The following is a 17372-nucleotide window of genomic DNA, read 5'->3' on the forward strand; positions in this document are numbered from 1 at the left end:
AGTTGAAAATGACCTTTTTTGTATTCTTCTCTGCTTTCACTCATTTTTGAAAGGAATTTAATACTCTATAGAGTGTTGTATTCATAAAATGCTAGACTACAAGTACCAATTTACAGAGTGTAATATTATTGTGTTTTGGGGAAGTTATATATATTTTTTCACCTGTGTAATACTTTTGTCATATACTGTACTTGCATGAAATAATTAATACCTTGAGTGCAAACTGAGTATCAATTGGGTCATGAATGACTAAGACTCACCAGAATAGACTAGAATATAAAGGAGCTTGAAATTCTGAAGCTTCTTGATTTCAACAGCCTTTCTTAGTGTAAGAAGGATAATGAGTATGTTAAAGAACAATGTGCCTCCCTAAGACACTGCCAGCCCTTTATATATGTTTATTGTTAAATGCAGGAAAGTCTGGTAAGCTTCACATACTAGTTCTTCTAGTGTGCAAGCAGCAAGAGATAGCTGTGACAAATAGAACTATACTTACAAATCATCTGAGATTAATGAATGGCATCCAGTAGGTTGTGAAACATTGTACAATTCTGTTAATAGGTATTTGTGGCTTATAACAGACCACTAATAAGCAAATGTTTGTATCAAGCCTACTGTAACTTGAGAGTGTACGAGCGTACCAGCCCGGAACAGGTTACAATGGTAGCAAGTATCAAAATTGTTACCAATAGTTTTCTATTCAATTCATACAATGCATATGTCCAGAGGATAGAAATTACTAGATATGACTTTATATCATGATACACTTTAGCAGATATATGAAGAACTGACCTCCTACAATGATCTGTACAAGAATAGACAGGATCTGATAGTATTTTTGAAATGTGTTGCAGCTATGGAATATACTGGCTGAGCTAAAAACCTTCAATAGAATGCTATCAAAAGAAACATACTCCTAAAACCAATTTAAAAAGTCAGAAAATCGGATTATGCCTTCAAACAAGTATAAGAGCACAAGTACTGTAGAAGACCAAGGTCCAAATGTCTGGAATATAATAGGCACGCTCCCAATAATAGATACATATTGATTAGTGAAAAAGAAGATTGAAGCAACCTTTCTTTTCCTTTTGTGTCAAAAAAACCGAATTTCATCATCCAAAGTTAACAGATAGTCGTAATACAAAAGCACTGCAAAGACGAAAAATTGACAGGCTCAACCAGAAGATGAGTATGAATATGAGGCTTACTGAAGGACACCAAGTTTATAAAGTAATTCATGTTTCTAACATTGTTGCAAGTTAACAAGCAAGATGAGCTCAGGGCTACTTCTTACAACACGTACATCTGGTAGAGAATGTCCTCTGGACTCTCTGAAAATATTTCCAGTGTTGCTTGAGAAGGTTCAGCAATCTGCTCCATAGAGTTTAGTACCAGATGATTTGTGGATGATAGTGAAGAGCCGTGACTGGGACTCCTTTGGTATTTATAAGTTAGGTCAAAAGTTGACTTGATACAATTTGCATCTTGTTTGCTGTTCGTTGCGTCCTAATTCTGATCTGACTCATGATTGAGAGATAGAAATATATCCAATGGGAGCCAACCATCATTTGACAAGCCTAAACCTTTGAAGCTATAACGCTGAAAGGTGAACAAAGTTACAATATCACACACCACTATCTTTCCAGGGTTCTGGTGTTAGATGCTTGATGTTGCATTTTGACTCTCCAAATAATTACCATAAAGTCGAAAAGATCTTACTGCTTCCGATGAGGCAAAGCCAGAGTGTCTTTGATGGCTGTTAACAATCCAACAAGACAGTCCACTGTCCAAAGCACCAGACCGTTTCGGACACAGTCCAGGAAGTCAGTGTTCTCAACATTGATAAGTAAGTAGCCGTGATGTCTAGAACCATTTACTGTAACACAACGAATTATTGGCTGGGGATGGTCTTAACATCTTCTGCAAACAGCTGATTTTGATTCGGAAGAAAGGTAAACAGATCAGGATTAAAATATTGCTGACAAATACAATCACGTGATATATTTCTTTTTTGGGTCGTCAAACGGTCCAGTCGTCACTCCGTCGTTGCCTACTCCTGCTACAGTGTTGTCGACCTGAATACTGTACTAGCACCCTTTTTGCACACGTTTTCTAGTTATCTTGAGCAAAATGGCTGATGCGGGTGAAAACTGTCTGCTTAGTTGTTTGCGTTGACGTTTGACTGACACTTTCAATGAGCATTCAGGATTTTTCAAGGGCACGTCAGCGGACCAGGACAGCCGCTTTTCCGACAAGGAAATGAAGCTTTTAAAGACCCTTAAATTTCCACCTGAGTTTAGCGAAAAGGTACTAATTTACTTCGCTGTATATCTGCGCCAGAGTAACTGAGTCGTGCTTTCCCTTAGGTGGACATGCGCAAGGTTAACTTACAAGTGATGCGTCCATGGATTGCAAATAAAGTGACCGAGCTAGTCGGACTCGAAGATGAAGTTGTCGTTGAGTATGCTATGGGACTTCTTGAAGATCCATCCAAGCCTGTACGCTGTATCTAATCTTCACTTTGCGGAATGTTCTGACGATGACACGACTTACGTCAGTTGCCTGATCCGAGGAAAATGCAAATAAACCTGACTGGTTTCCTGACTTCCAAAACACCAGAGTTCATGATTGCCCTATGGAAACTTCTGCTTGAAGCTCAGTCTTCTCCTGGAGGTATTCCGAAAACATTCGTCGAGGAAAAGAAAGAAGAGATGCGCCTTGCTCGTGAAAAGGATACACGTGCTTTAAACGAAGTAGATCGCAGGGCACGCCTAGACGAAATAAGGGACCGGGAAAGGGCCGAACGAAGTGGTGGCAGAGGACGTGGAAGGGGCCGCGGTGGAAGAGGGAGAGGTGGTGGTTATGACGAAGGCAGATCGGGCAGAGGCCGCGACAGTGGCTGGGGGACCCGTGGAGGGGTAAGAATTTTCATGTTATGCGGACAACGAACCTTAGTGAACCTTGATTTACCTATGCCTTAGCGCCCTCGTTATCGTTCTGGCTCGAGATCTCGTTCTCCGGGCCGCCGCCGTTCATCTACACCTGTGTCTCGACGACCAGGTCGCTCTCCTACACCAGCATCCCGTGGCAGATCACCGTCTCGCACCCCGCCGTTTAGAGGTGCTCGGAAAGATTCGCGTTCTCGATCTTATTCCCCTCCGAGAAGACGAGTATCAAGATCACCATCCTATAGCCCTCCACCGCGCAGGCGCCGCCCTCGTTCACCATCTTACTCTCCACCTCCCCGTCGCCGTCTCACTCCACGCAGGGGTTCGCCATTGCGGCGTGACTTAAGGGATAGCCGTAGCCCGCCTCGTCGCCGTGCTCGCGATAGTCGTTCTCCACCGAGACGAGTCGCAAGAGATAGCCGCAGTCCTCCTCCCCGTCGCAGACGGTTGTCACCCTCTGATCGGTCACGCTCTAGTGGGCGTAACTTTGACAGATCTCCGCCTACAAATCTTAGGCGTGATAGACGTCGAGGTGGACGTAGCCCTTCAGGCTACGGTAGAAGCCGCTCGCGTAGTCCACCTATGAGAAGACGTGGTGGGAGTCGCACGCATTCACGTTCAAAAACTCCGCGGCGAGCAGTTGAACCTCGCAATGGTGAAAGGAAACGGCATAGGTCTGCCAACAGTGGAGGATCGAGCATTGAGCGACGCCGTCGTTCACGAAGCTCGTCACCAGACAGAAGAAGAGACATGGACGTTGACGAACCCCCACAAGGCGAACTGAAAATCAAGGGGCAGGCCGAGATAGAAAAGAATAAGGTGAACTGATATATCACCCGATCTTTCAATATTTGGTTGGTGACGTGGCTTGCAGGTTATGGATGATAAAATTGATTTGAAGAGGCGAGAGAATGAGCTTAAGGAAAAGGCTCTACGGAATAAGGTTGTCAGGTCGAGAAAAGCGAGCGTGCCGGGACAGTGAATAACATTGCGATGAGCCCCATAATCTATGACGTCTGACACATATGCCTATATTGACTCCTTGAACATTTCCCTTTATTTTCCGAACTTTCCGCAGGTTGTCGAAACCCGTCGAAAGGAAAAAGAAAAGAGAAATCAGACGGCTCTTGGTATTTAATTCCTTCTTGCCATGTACTATTAGTAAGGCTGTCTGGCTGAAAATTCCCGTTTCTGCGATGCTAGGATACGTGTTTTATCTCGCTTTATATATTTTATCTAACCGGGACATGGAGTAAGGATTGGCACGTATTTCCGAGCAAAAACTTCGGGTGGAGCTATCGTGTTCCCATGCACATATCAACTGTCAAACTCTCTACTGATGAATGTTGAGTTCATACACAGGCTAAATTACTCTACGGGAAAGACGCAGACAGTGTCTAAATATAGCACTCTCCGCTGAACGGCAAATTCACGGACTTTACTCTGGCTCTTCCTCGCTGGCGCAGAACACGTTCCGGAATTTCGGATAATAACGAGCTCTATGCCGTGGTCCAACGCCGTGGCATGAAGTCCCGTGGCCTGCTCTGCATCGCTGTCTCTTTCGTAGAGAAAGCCTGAATGGCTGCCTATTTCCATCTCCCCTAGTGTTTCGGGTCCGGACTTCACAAGTTCCCCCGCACATGCGCCTAATGTTCTAGTTCTCGTGCCTTATGACAAGAGTATACAATTGCATCTAGACTGATGACTGAAGATCCGATCTAAATAAGGTCTGAACAAGCAGTATAAAACGCTGAACAGCAAGTGGTATTATATGCCAAGACCAACTAATCCAAGGTGTACTCAAAATGCTGACTACTTTTGCGGTACTCGCTTCTGCTTTTGCGTCGGCGGTGGCGCATGCCACGTTCCAAGAGATGTGGGTCAACAATGTTGACCAGGGCTCGTGGTGTGTTCGGCTGCCTCAGTCGAACTCTCCTGTTACGGACGTCAGCAGTACAGTATGTCATCTCCCTCTATTATATCTGTCTCGCTATCCAACTGAGACTCTGTGTAGGATATTGCTTGCAACGTCAACCCTCATCCGGCTTCTGGTCTCTGTAGCGTGAATCGTACGTATGCATCTATTGATTATTAATAATCTGTAATGTTGACTTGTTATCTAGCCGGTGATTCTGTCACCGTTGAGATGCACCAGCAACCCAACGACCGGTCTTGCGCCAACGAGGCGATCGGTGGTGACCACTGGGGCCCCGTCCAAGTTTACATGGCTAAGGTCGATGATGCAGCAAGCGCCGATGGTGCATCAGCTAGCTGGTTTAAGATCTCTGAAATGGGCTTACCGTCTAACAACCCCGAATATTGGGCGACTGAGGTCCTTAACGACAACTGCGGTCACTACACCTTCACTGTTCCTAGCATCGCACCTGGTCAATATCTCCTTCGGGCTGAAGTTATTGGTAAGTCTCTCGATGTATTTTCCCGTGTTTGTAGTGCTTATAATTCTGCAAGCTCTTCACGTCGCTTCAAGCGTTGGCGGCGCTCAGTTCTACATGTCTTGCTTCCAACTCAATGTTGGTGGATCCGGTTCGGCCAACCCACCGACCGTGAAAATTCCTGGAGCTTACAGCCCCCAAGACCCTGTATGTACATCTTTTTCCGAAAGTTAAAACAAGTTTAAGATTATGATTCACCGTCTATGTAGGGTATCCTCATCGACATCTACACTTCTCCTAAGGCTTACACGAGTACGTCTCACTCATTTTATTCACAAATTTCAAGGCATCTTAGCGGTTATCCATAGTCCCTGGTCCTACCCCGTACGGCACGACCTCTCCGACCGTCGCCACCACTGCATGGCCCACCGCCGCAACCTGGAACACTGCTGGTCAGCCTGCAACCGTCCCGACGACAGCACCCCCCGGCGCAGCCTCTGCACCGACAGTATCAAGTCCTGCAGCTCCGACCACGAGTAACCCAGGCACAACTACACAGCCGGCTACGAGCTCCAGTGCAGCAACTCCGACCTCCACTGCTGCCGGCACCGTTCAGCAGTATGGTCAGTGTGGTGGTATTGGCTGGACTGGCGCTACTGCATGCGTTGCAGGTACGACCTGCAATGTCATTAACCCTGTAAGTCCTTTCCGGATAGCTACTTACTCCAAGTCAACTGAATACGTCCTACTAGTACTACTCTCAATGTCTGTGATTCTACTTGGACGAAGTTTATCGGCGTTCAAAGTGAGGGGTAATTTCTGCACAGCAAATAAAATACGTTTCATAACTGGGCAGTAAATTTCGAAATATTGTTATCTAGGGATTATTTTTATCATGTCTTAGCCTGGCTGGTTATCATGAAATACAATTGAGTGTTCGTATTGCGTCAAAATCCCTTTCAACAGGGAGCAATCACCGGGTCTATGTAATATTATGGAATTGCTTCGCAAATAACAACTTACAAACATGCTAATACTTATATAGAATAAGAAGAATGTACTATATAGTATGTTACATATATTTATAGTAATTTATTACTATTTTTGAAAGGTATAACTGTATACACACATATACAGTTATAATTAGCAAGTCAATTACAGTTACAATCTGTAAATTACAGACTGTAATTTTCAGTCTGTATACTGTTTATACTTACAGAGTATACTGTATACAGTACAGTCTAAAAGTATAATTATGTCATACTTTCAATTACTAGCCTATCCTTCTTCTCTCATCTAGGTCTCTTCTTAGGCTTCTCATGCCTGTCAATCTGCTCCCATTCATCTGTATGTTCTTTCTTCTTATCCTTCTCTAAAAACTTAGTCTTCTCCTCCTTACTCAGTATCCACTTACTCTTCAGACTTTTTGTACTCACTTGTATATATGTATATTCATACTAGACAAGTACTTATAATATTAATTCTACATACTTTCATACTAATTTGAACTTGAAGGAATTAATAATATGAGATTAAGGAAAAGTGATCAGTTTATTTTAACAGTACAAGTAACTATAATGAATGAATTACTCAAAGTCCTACTAATCAATAATCATATTAGACATTTCCTGCCACCTAGGATAGGTTGCACGGCGAGAACTACTAAGACGAGTCTTGGATCGAACAGTACTCATCATCCAACAATCTGATCCACTCCCTTCATGAAAATGCATGATCCCCCCAAAATAACAATCTTGTCCAAGATAATCAATGAGAAAGATGCCAGTATCTTGTATCCTCTCAAACCCGCCTGTCTTGATTGCCTCAACACGCAATCTGTATGCAGCTATGGCACTTTGGCTCTTGCTATCAAATTTCCAGTACTCAGTGTCAACTGGTACATTGAGTGCATCACAGATGCCTGTAAGAACATCTTCAACTGTGACATATTCGTGGGACCTTGGGCGTATGTCTGCTAGCAACTTTATACGATTGCGGATTTCTGTACAAACACGCATTTGTGTCTGGCGTGGTTCGACAGCAGACTGTTGTAGTTCCTTCTCAGTGAGCAGTACCATTCTCTGGAAATCTGAAAATCTGAATCCCAAAGAATGTGGCAGCCGAAGGTCAACCTTGGCCAACTTGTCAGAACCCCATGTAAGGAGACAGTTGCTGGAAATTGAGACTAAACATCAGACATAGGGTATGTATTAATGCAAATTGAATTCTGATGTCCTAAAACTTTGAACCTTACCAGTATTAATGTCAATAGTATTTGTACGCGTCACTGAGCAGTACAAAATGTCTGTTGCGCCTTCCATAGCAATTCGATTTCGCGGAGGTGATATCCAACATTCTTCACAGATCGTCCATGCGCTTTGTAGGAAAGGTGACCAATTGCTATATGCACCAGGACGGGAAGGCAACTTGCGCTCTGTGATGGCGCGCATCACGAGCCCATCATTCTTCAAATGAGCATATGGCAGTTCGCGTGTAAGTATTTCCTAGCAAGAAACAACCTGTCCGTTATTCTCAAGCGGAGAAAAATGCTTACGGACAGCTTACATAGACAGTCATTCCGAAGGCCCAGACATCCGTTTCCTTTGTGTGATGACTGTCGTTCGAAAAATCAAGGAGTTCATACGCCATCCATCTCAAGGAACCTTTTATTCCTCCCGAACTCGTGGCGGCCAGAGTGAGAGAAGCAGATAGCATCCTTGCCATACCAAAATCACAGATGAGCGGTTCTCCGTGATTGCTGATCAATACATTGTCCTGAGAAAGTCATTAGTGATCGTTGAAATTGCTATGGGGATACAAAGAACTCACTGCTTTGAGGTCAGAGTGAACGACATCCTGCCTATGCAAGTAGTTTACCCCACTAGCAATCTTGACTATCTGTTCCAATTTTATTAAATTTATTAAATTGGAAAGCCTGCCAGAAGGTGAAATGAGATCACCAAGGGTTCGACATCACACTCTGCGTGGTCACGCAAGTACTCCCGCAGTGTCCCATTCTCCATCCAGTCCGAAATTACAAGTGGATAAGCACCCTCCAATGCAAATCCTCGAAGTGGTAAGATATTGGGGTGACCGAGCTTTGACCATACATACAGCTCTTTTGCGAGAACCTAAGGTCAAGCACAAAGATGCATTGAGTATAAATACAATTTATACAAGATCAATTGCACCGGCCTGTACCTTATCGTACTCCCGTTCCTTCTGAACATGAACACGCATTCTCTTGACAGCAACCTTCACTTTTCCGGCAGTACCTGTCGTACCGGAGGAGTATCCATGGCGTTGTATCGCAACAACGCCGACAAATACATCGCAATATCCACCGTTTGCCCGCATGGCTGTAGAATCGTACTGGACGCGACCCGTAAGATCAAGGTCGGTAAGTCTTGCCAATGTCCCCTGGAGTGCGTTGCCAGAATTATACTGTGTGCTCCGGATTGTATCAGCGACTTTTCTGTCCCTAAGGTACATCTTGAATATGTTAAAGCGGGTCGAAAGATGGCGTACGTATTTGAGTCACTGTTGACTGCCTGCTGGAACCATCAATGATGATCGCACTGCCTCTCACGTGAGCATGTATTCAATAATCTATCTGGCTGGCAGTGGCTGCCCTGCTGCTTGTCATATATTAATATCATTCTTAATCACACTCACAGACTGTGTGATGTAACTGCATGTATGGACCCAATTTACCTTTTTTTTTCCACTTTAACTGTCATGCTAACTCTTCTTATTATTTTTAAGAACATTTGGGCCAACATTTATTCATTTTGTGAAAATTCAGATGTCTGCAGCCGCTTTCTACATTCGCTATGCTAAGGAAGATGACATTGTAAAGTATACTGTAAAGTCTACAAAATCCACGTTTGTGTCTTACCTCTTTTTCTCAGGATACACTACTAGGACTTATCAAAGAGCTTGTGCGACTGTCATCTCCACTTTTATGTGGTTGCCTAACGCAAGAGTTGATAGGCTACATTCGAAAAAGCAGAAGAGTCTGCAAAGGCTACTCCTGAATTAGTGAGTACTAATCCTCAGAAACACCATCCATTTAATCAACCAGCCAGTCAAAGTTCTAACGTATTAATATTATATTATTTTCTGCCAGTTAAAGCAAACCCTCTTCACAACGCCCTACGCACACGCACTTCTCGCCATCTCGCCCTCGGGACAAGCAGTCGCGTACGCAACGTACTCATTCACGTTCTCGACCTGGGCTGGGAAACCAGTTATACATGTTAGTAATGTTCTTATTTCTTATTTCTTATTTCTTATTTCTTATTTCTTATTTCTTATTTCTTAGTGAACTATTTTTTCCCCCTGATTGCTTGCTATTGTAAAGCTCGGTGACTTGTACGTGAGAGGAATACCGATCAAACGGACTTGGGAAGGCTTTGTTTGGAGAGCTTGCAAGGATCGCGCAGGAAAAGGTTTGTCGTTGCATCGCGTGAGTCTTAGACCTGGGAACCCACTAACATCTGTCACTGCGCAGAATCGTGCTCGCATGGACTGGATAGCATTGCAAGTAAGCAAGTCTTCAGTACATTGGGATGGACACTTATTGGGATGTGTCAGTGGAACACAGTTGCTATTAAATTCTACCAAAAAGGAATTGGCGCACAGGTATTGAAGGATATGATCTGCTTGAAAGTGGACGAAGAGGGAACTGAGAAGCTGGCTAAGTCTGAGCCGAAACAATATGGTGCATTTTTGGTCTATATTTGTGGTTGCATGAAATGGTGTATGGAATTAGGTGGTTATTTTGTACGGTCTAGGCAGTGTGAAGATTCGGAAATGAGAGCGTAAGTTGAGAATGGGGTTGACTACGATATGAGGGTTCCTTTGGCATGGATCTGGTCCTGCAACAGAGCGCGAACGCGTGCTCCAAGACATAACGAAGCGTTGCATCGGTCCGGAGGTTCAAAAGCCTCGGCGCCCACCAAAGAAGTATAAGACGACTCCCAGGTACCAAAGTGTACTAGACGTCGTCCTCGGATATGAATTCGTCGTGTATCTCCTGTTGTAGAAGTGAATACAAGGCCGAGTCAAGAAAGAACGCAGAATACGTACCGCTGCATAATTCGATAATCACACAAGAGAAAGTCTATCCTTCTTCTCCCATTGACGTGTCTCCTCGGGCTTCTCATGCCTATCAATCTGTTGCCATTTATCCGCTCGTTCCCTCTCGATCCTCTTAACGATATTCTCTTCTTTCCTCCTTCTATCCTTCTGCAACAGCTTCGCCTTCTCCTCCTTACTCGGCGTCCACTTGCTCTTTAATATTCTCCTCACAGCTTCCGGACTAATACGAAATCGCTCGGCGAGGACGGGCGTTGAGAACGTTTTTGGGTCGTGTTGGTGGAGTGCGCGTACTCCTTCCATTGCTTCGCGAGAAAGTTTTCGTGGAGGGTTCCAACCCTCTGGGAAACGCTTCTTCATTAGTTCGCGGTGTTTGAGAAACTCGGCTGGTGTTTGTCTGCTTGTGTACTTGTCTTCGGATGTGCTAGCAGCAGACTCGTCCCTTTCTCCAGAACTTTTTGGTATGGGCAGTTTATATCGATATAGTTTGTCGGAAATGTTTCTGGCTTGCGAAGCTCCTGAAGACATACTTCGTGTTAACGAGATGTTCATGTCTGCAAGGGAAAGACGTAGAAAAGACATCGTGGAGGGCGGAGACTCAGAGCAAGTTGAATACTGCCGCGGCAATGGAAGGAAACAAACTGAGCGTGGGACAAGTCCGCATCGCAGTCGCAGCGTCAGTCGGCAACCGACACTAATCTTGCCTCTCAACCGCCTTCACTCTCTTCTCTCTTCCAATTCTCCCAACTCCCTCCTCTTCTGCCGAACGCCATGGCCGACGTGTCAGACCCGCAGATCGACGAAGGCAAGCTCACACAGTATCCCCTTAATTTACCCCTTTTTACTTAAATAAAAACAAATACACACAGCGTACATGGACGTTCGCTCGGACAAGAGCGATACGAACTGGTGTCTTCTCGACTACGAGGTGATTCCTTCTTCCCCGAATTCAACGGCGAGAATCAATCCTTAATGTCTCTATTTAAAAATTTAATTATACTACATACTATCACTATATGTGATATGGGTCTATTCAGTCTGACCGCTCGGACAAGCTGGTTCTTACGGCTTCGGGTTCTGGAGGTCTTGCCGAGTTGAAGGAGAAGCTGGACGATTCGAAGGCTTCGTACGCTTACGTCCGTGTTGCGTATTCCAATGACAAGGAGGTCAGGGCATATTCTCTAATCTAACTATGCATTCCTTCCTTCGGTTGTTGTCTGCTTACCTTCTTACCCTAATTTATGAATGCATTGCATTTACAGTCGCAGCGCGAGAAATTCATCTTTGTCAAATGGATCGGCAAGAGCTGCAAGGTCATGCGAAAAGCCAAAGTAAGTCCACTCATACATTAATTCATACAAACATACCACATCCTCTCCCTTCTCCTTCTCTCCTCCCTTCTCTTCCATCTTCTCTTCCTCCTTCTCCCCCTCCTTCTCTTTCTTTGCCTTCTGCGCCACCTTCCAGAACCCACTCATCTCACGTTTGTTTACCCTACTCAATACTCATTCTATCTTTCCATTTTCTCCTCTCCACATCCACAGATATCCGTGCAGGCCGCGGACGTCAAAAGCGTCCTTCGCGTGTTCTCCATCGAAGTGACTGCTTCTGAGAAGGATCAACTAGACGAGGAGGGTATAATTGTTCGTCTTAGAAAGGTGTGTGTTCACTTTACACTTTACACTATTTATATTATATTATATCTATTATATCAATACAAAGACCGACCTTGAACTGTGCTAACTAATGATATTGATATTACTATACTTGACAGGTGGGAGGCGCGTCGTACGATGGTGTATAGAGCTAGGGAAAAGGGAAATGTCTTTCTTGGGTTGTTACAGATTTGACCGGTTGTCGGTCATACATTCTGTCGTTTCTTGGGCATAAGAGCATAATACTAATTAACAGATATATAAATGAATACACATCACAATAGGAGAAATTATCTAACAAAGTACGAGTAAGATGTGTATGAGTCTACTGCCATCACAGGCAACCATGCAAATAGTAATCTTGGTGATAAGTTCAGAAAAATACTGTCTCGCCCAAATCACAGACTCCAAAATCTTCATCCGGGATGTCTAGCTTCTTGCACTCTTCGGCAAGCTTTCGTGGAGGCTCAGTCACGTCTTCCATCGTTAGCAACCACGTTCTGCAATCTGACGTCAAGACGAGCAAGCGAAAGAAGAGAAAGAGAAATACTTACCCCCAGTGCATACCGAGAGCCTTCTTCGCACGAATATCTTTGAAGATGCGTACACTGTCTTGTGGAGCGCAGTGGAATCTAGACATGAACTCGCGTGGTTCATAGGCACTGACAAGAAAATGATCGTCAGGCAAGTGAGTAAATAAGGCATGAAATAGATGAATTTAAAAAAAAATAAAAATAAAAAAAGAGAGAGAGAGAGAGAGAGAGAGAGAGAAACCGAAACGTACCCAATTGGTATCAACGCCAAGTCAAAACTACCCCACCGTTCCCCAATCTCCTTGAACGCAGGACAAAACGGCACTTCATCTTCATCTTCTCCTTTCTGTACGGTGCGATATCCTGTATCTCCAGCGAAATACACTTTCATTCCCTCTTGTTGCGACTTTGCATCTGATTCGGTACTGATAGACTTAGAGTCTGATTGCGGAAGGACCTCTTGTACGACCCAACTACCCCAAAGAGTCCTAAACCTATCATGTATAGATCGTGCAGACTGATGTTGGCTTGGCGTGCATGTAACGTCGAAAGCTACAGTAGCCGTCGCACTCTTACTCTTATCACCATCTTTGGAGGAGGAAGAAGAACCGACTTCAACTTCTACACGTCTACCTTCCCACCAGTCAAGGCAGTGTATTCTCTCGTTTGATACTCCGAGGGAACGTAGAATCTCGCCGTTCCCGAGTGGTGCTAGGAGGTGTGGAGGGTTAGGACGTTTGGAGAATGCTCGAATGGTATCTGCGTCTAAGCTAAGATTTTATATGTTATCATGGTTTCGGTCGCACTTCAGCGAATGAGTAGACTTACTGGTCATAATGATTATGCTGGAATTCGAAAACATGAAGTGAGCAGATTGTTTTCTTCGTGTATTTATTTGACCCACCGAGATGACTATAGCATCGACTTCAGGGATCTCAGCGATTTCACATGGAAGCTCTACAGAACAATACGTTAACGAACAGAATAGAATACAAGGATTGCTCGTAATTACTCACGTGTATATCGTTTCGGCCCAAACCACTGAACCGGAGAACATCTATCACTGAACACCGGATCAAACAATATTCTTGCGCCACGTGACGGCGCAGGAGACTCAGTGGACTGCCGCACGGGCAATTCAACCAGAAAACATGCATGCCCCAGCCAAGTTGCTTTGATCTTATCCGCGTTATCTGGCCCACCTGAGGACGTCGTCGTCCCCCAAGTGGGTCGGACGCTGGGAATCCGCGTCGTAACGTCGCTAGGTATCTTTGGCATACTGAGGAAAAACTTGTACGAATACTACGTTTAATTTCACCAAGTCAGTAGACATTCACCATCGCAGAAGAAATAGTTTATTTGAACTGACTCCTATGGCATCCATGAATGCCAAGTCACGATAACTCGGCCATGGGTTCTGGAACAAGCTTCCTTTCGCGTCTTTCCAGTGTGCAGGTGTACCAGAAGATTTTTCATTTGAGCTCCCGGGTATTAACGAAACCTTTATAGGGTCCTTTGCAGAAGACATGATTCAAGCCAGACACAATGCAAGCAGAGTGATTTGCAAGTTGGAAGAGGAAATGAGAGACGTTGGGGAAGGAGGAAACTAGCCATGTTATATTCGGATTGAGTCCGTAACGCGCGTGTGATGAGTAAGACACGCGACGAAGCCGCCCAGACGCGTATCCCCTTGCGGACCCGCAGCAACGCAGAAGTACGCGTCAGGCTCTCTCATTCGGCAGCCTCTGATTTTCGAAAGGCATCAGAATAAAACGGGCATTTGTCATCATTGCTGTTCGAGATTGCCAATTTTGGTGTTTCTAAAGTACTTTGAGAAGAGTCATGTGTTTTCTTAAATTTTAAATTTTAATTCTCGTGGCTCAAGGTGGTTTGTCTCACTTCCTTGTCGCATCCTGTAAAATGGGAACTAGTTGTACAATAACATATCGCTGCAATGGTACGTTCTTTCACCAAGTCTACATGATTTTTTGCCACTGAAGATAGGTTAATGGCTGTACAGGAATTAATTTCATACGAAGACGCTGGAGCGACGGATACGCGGAAAGGCCTGGCGCTGGACAAGAACTCGTAGACAGTGTTCCCCCTGACAGCGACGCTTACAAAGGTACAAGTGATAATGTGCAGAGAAGAAATTTTACTAATAGATAATACTGTAAAAGTGTGGCTCGAGAATACCAGGGCTTTCTATAAAAGTGAATGGGAAAGGATTAAGAAGCTGGATGAAGAAAATAAAGATCTCGACGAAAACAAGGGAGATTACGATCCTTATCTTTACAGGCCGAGAAAAGACCTGCCGGAACTATACTGCGATTTCAACTACACTATCGACCTCGATGCCGAACGGTTCTGCGTCTACGATGCTGCGTTTCCTCTTTGGAACATTCCACGAGGCGATAATGGCGAAGACTGGTTACAACACATAGCTATCGTTGGAGTTACAAATAATAAATGTGTCTTGTGGCCTGATACGCCAAGGCAATATCGAGTTGCGATTGAGCCAACACCTGTCTCGGAGGTCGGGCTTGCTGTTTACCAGGCGTTGACGCAGAATGTTGAAATAATTGACGAATCCGCTTGGATGACTTTCAATACCGACCATCCGAGGCTGGCCCTTGCGTCTGCTAATACTCGCGGTCTCATGATGTGCCACAACTGCCAAATTAACTCTGCGGTGCTGACGCGCGAAGGTGGCAAACCATTCCACTCCTATTCTGAGCTTCTGTTACGCGCTGCATCTCCTGGTGGACTTACACTGGCCTTCAGGCCGAGCACGCATAACAATGATGGTAATGAAAAGGGCGATGGAGGAGAGGGTGAGGGTGAGGAGGACGGGGATGACAAGGCGAATCGCAATACCGGAAAGCCATTGTACAGCTTCTATAGGTACCGAGGCTGTATAGTGTTCGTTACGGAAGATTGCTCGACCCCAGGCCATTTACAAGCCAATATTGGCCTTGCCGTCGGACACGCACGTGAAACCGGAACGAATAATTGCACCGTAATCATTTTTTCCATTCGGCATGTCGCTGTAGCAGTTTTAACTGGTGTAATCTCAGGCCCGCTGCAAGTCGCTCACACCCGTGCACAGCCTTTCCTAGAGGGATTTGGTGACGGGGGACTTGAAAAAGGTCTGAATCTTGTCGCTCATTATTTGCGACCCCATTGCGTCGATGGAGGAGTTCTCAGACATGCCTTGGCTGATGGGATCTCGCTAAGCTGCGATTTTCCTATTCTTCATTTAGATGTTCTTCTCCATATAATGGAGTTAGTCGATTCCGATACGCACACCGCGTTCAGCCTGGTATGCAAAGCTCTCCGAAAAGAATGGTTTGAACACCCACGAATCTCTAACTACAGGATAGTCTCCTGCAGAACATTTCAAATGGATACCTGCAAATACCTTCCCAGATTGAAGCTATCCGCTCTGAGAAGAAACGGGGCGCATGCCACTCTGATCATCTTCTATCGAGTGTTCCCCTTCTACGGCAATTGCAATGATGGCAGGCACTGCTGCTTGTGTCCCAATCTGTGCATCGGTAAAAAGTGCATGTATCGTCTATATCTGAAATCACTGCCTGGAAGTATTGGGTTGTATCGAAATGTAGAGGCGCACTACGAGCATAGGGGTACATATAGGGAAGAGGATTACTCTTCAGTGAGAAGAGAGCCTTGGAGGACAAACTATTCCGGTCTCTTTGCTTTGAACGCGAGCAATGTTTGCAAGGTCTGCACGACATACTTTGATAGGCAAGAATCGTAAAACACGAACCTCTACACGGAGACTACACCTGGTTCTCCATACTGTAAAACAATACCGTCGTGTGTAATAACGAACATCTCCGAGTCTCTGTGTTATTCACCTTAGGCACGCTTGAGTCCTTATGTCATACTGACACGTAAAATACAATTATCTGCATAATGTATATTGTATTCGATTTCAAGAATCTTACTGTCGTTTTCATAAATATTGTCACACGCGTGATTCGTGATTTTCGTCACACTAAGTATACTCAAATACAAAATCTATCATAACTCAACTAATACTTAACCAAATTACATGATCTAAGTTGTAAAAATTATACTTTTAAAGTATAATACATATTTAAGTATGCTAAAATTGAGCATTTTCCCCCAACCTCTCTACACTCAGGGAAGGTTCTTCTGAGTATTATTCATGTTTGTAAATTTATTATAAACAAAATATATTAAATATAAGTACTTTTATAAGTTATAGTAAAGTTATATAAGTCAGAGAAGTACTATTAAAGTAGTATATAGAATATATAGTTGCTATAGTCTGGTCCAGGTCTGGTCCAGACAGGTTTTTGCTGGACTGTGAACCAGACCAGGACCAATTTCTTATGAAATCCTGGACCTCAGACTGGACCCAGCTGGACCTCTTGTGGACCGGACCAGCAGTCCAGTCCAGGTCCGAACCCAGTCCGGACCTCTGGACCAATTATATAATATATATTAAAATAATTCTGTCTTATTAACATATTATATAAGATAGATATACTATTAAGTACTATAATAATATGTTTCTGAATATATGTAAGCTTATATGTATCAGAATACAATTACTTTTATTATTTGTATTATACTAAGTGTAAAACACAAGAAGTACTAGTGTAATAGAAATCAGTTCCTACAGTCAATGTAAACTGCTGTTTACATCTGTAAGACACAGTATAGTCTATTTGTATGCTTAAAGGGTATACA

At 44.1% G+C, this 17372-nt stretch overlaps 7 protein-coding genes across 7 annotated transcripts; 4 read left to right on the forward strand and 3 right to left on the reverse strand.

Annotated features, from left to right (window-relative positions):
- Positions 1-2130: 2130 nt before the first annotated feature.
- Positions 2131-3930, forward strand: FOMMEDRAFT_136573 (uncharacterized protein; the record flags this gene model as incomplete). Its single annotated transcript, XM_007270463.1, has 6 exons — positions 2131-2143; positions 2207-2307; positions 2367-2498; positions 2559-2918; positions 2982-3767; positions 3823-3930. The coding sequence occupies 6 exons, from the start codon at positions 2131-2133 to the stop codon at positions 3928-3930; spliced, it is 1500 nt and encodes a 499-aa protein (XP_007270525.1).
- An 823-nt stretch (positions 3931-4753) lies between these two features.
- Positions 4754-6114, forward strand: FOMMEDRAFT_136574 (uncharacterized protein; the record flags this gene model as incomplete). The annotated part of the gene is made up of 7 exons (XM_007270464.1): positions 4754-4906; positions 4963-5017; positions 5072-5365; positions 5418-5548; positions 5611-5653; positions 5710-6038; positions 6094-6114. 7 exons carry the CDS (start codon positions 4754-4756, stop codon positions 6112-6114), a joined length of 1026 nt encoding a protein of 341 aa, XP_007270526.1.
- Positions 6115-7060: 946 nt separating this feature from the next.
- On the reverse strand, positions 7061-8840 carry FOMMEDRAFT_170543 (kinase-like protein; the record flags this gene model as incomplete). Its single annotated transcript, XM_007270465.1, has 7 exons — positions 8543-8840; positions 8302-8472; positions 8171-8239; positions 7907-8116; positions 7596-7845; positions 7148-7526; positions 7061-7094 (listed from the first exon to the last, which is right to left on the reverse strand). The coding sequence occupies exons 1-7, from the start codon at positions 8831-8833 to the stop codon at positions 7061-7063; spliced, it is 1404 nt and encodes a 467-aa protein (XP_007270527.1). The 5' UTR covers positions 8834-8840.
- Positions 8841-9146: 306 nt separating this feature from the next.
- FOMMEDRAFT_160785 (uncharacterized protein) lies at positions 9147-10388 on the forward strand (the record flags this gene model as incomplete). The annotated part of the gene is made up of 7 exons (XM_007270466.1): positions 9147-9194; positions 9253-9282; positions 9335-9382; positions 9471-9599; positions 9705-9887; positions 9938-10142; positions 10198-10388. 7 exons carry the CDS (start codon positions 9147-9149, stop codon positions 10386-10388), a joined length of 834 nt encoding a protein of 277 aa, XP_007270528.1.
- A 221-nt stretch (positions 10389-10609) lies between these two features.
- On the reverse strand, positions 10610-10825 carry FOMMEDRAFT_34509 (uncharacterized protein; the record flags this gene model as incomplete). The annotated part of the gene is made up of 1 exon (XM_007270340.1): positions 10610-10825. A coding segment is annotated over one exon (216 nt), but the record flags the coding sequence as incomplete, so codon positions are not given.
- A 306-nt stretch (positions 10826-11131) lies between these two features.
- Positions 11132-14169, reverse strand: FOMMEDRAFT_170545 (Metallo-hydrolase/oxidoreductase). Its single transcript, XM_007270467.1, has 12 exons — positions 13999-14169; positions 13646-13931; positions 13534-13586; positions 13458-13474; positions 12881-13399; positions 12651-12758; positions 12214-12596; positions 11986-12097; positions 11702-11772; positions 11479-11605; positions 11309-11369; positions 11132-11244 (listed from the first exon to the last, which is right to left on the reverse strand). The coding sequence occupies exons 1-7, from the start codon at positions 14155-14157 to the stop codon at positions 12470-12472; spliced, it is 1269 nt and encodes a 422-aa protein (XP_007270529.1). The 5' UTR covers positions 14158-14169; the 3' UTR covers positions 11132-11244; positions 11309-11369; positions 11479-11605; positions 11702-11772; positions 11986-12097; positions 12214-12469.
- A 380-nt stretch (positions 14170-14549) lies between these two features.
- FOMMEDRAFT_31301 (uncharacterized protein) lies at positions 14550-16410 on the forward strand (the record flags this gene model as incomplete). The annotated part of the gene is made up of 5 exons (XM_007270327.1): positions 14550-14586; positions 14650-14754; positions 14795-15778; positions 15893-15951; positions 16066-16410. 5 exons carry the CDS (start codon positions 14550-14552, stop codon positions 16408-16410), a joined length of 1530 nt encoding a protein of 509 aa, XP_007270389.1.
- Positions 16411-17372: the final 962 nt, after the last annotated feature.

Source organism: Fomitiporia mediterranea (genome assembly GCF_000271605.1).
Source record: "Fomitiporia mediterranea MF3/22 unplaced genomic scaffold FOMMEscaffold_13, whole genome shotgun sequence".
In the NCBI taxonomy this organism is placed as follows: domain Eukaryota; kingdom Fungi; phylum Basidiomycota; class Agaricomycetes; order Hymenochaetales; family Hymenochaetaceae; genus Fomitiporia; species Fomitiporia mediterranea.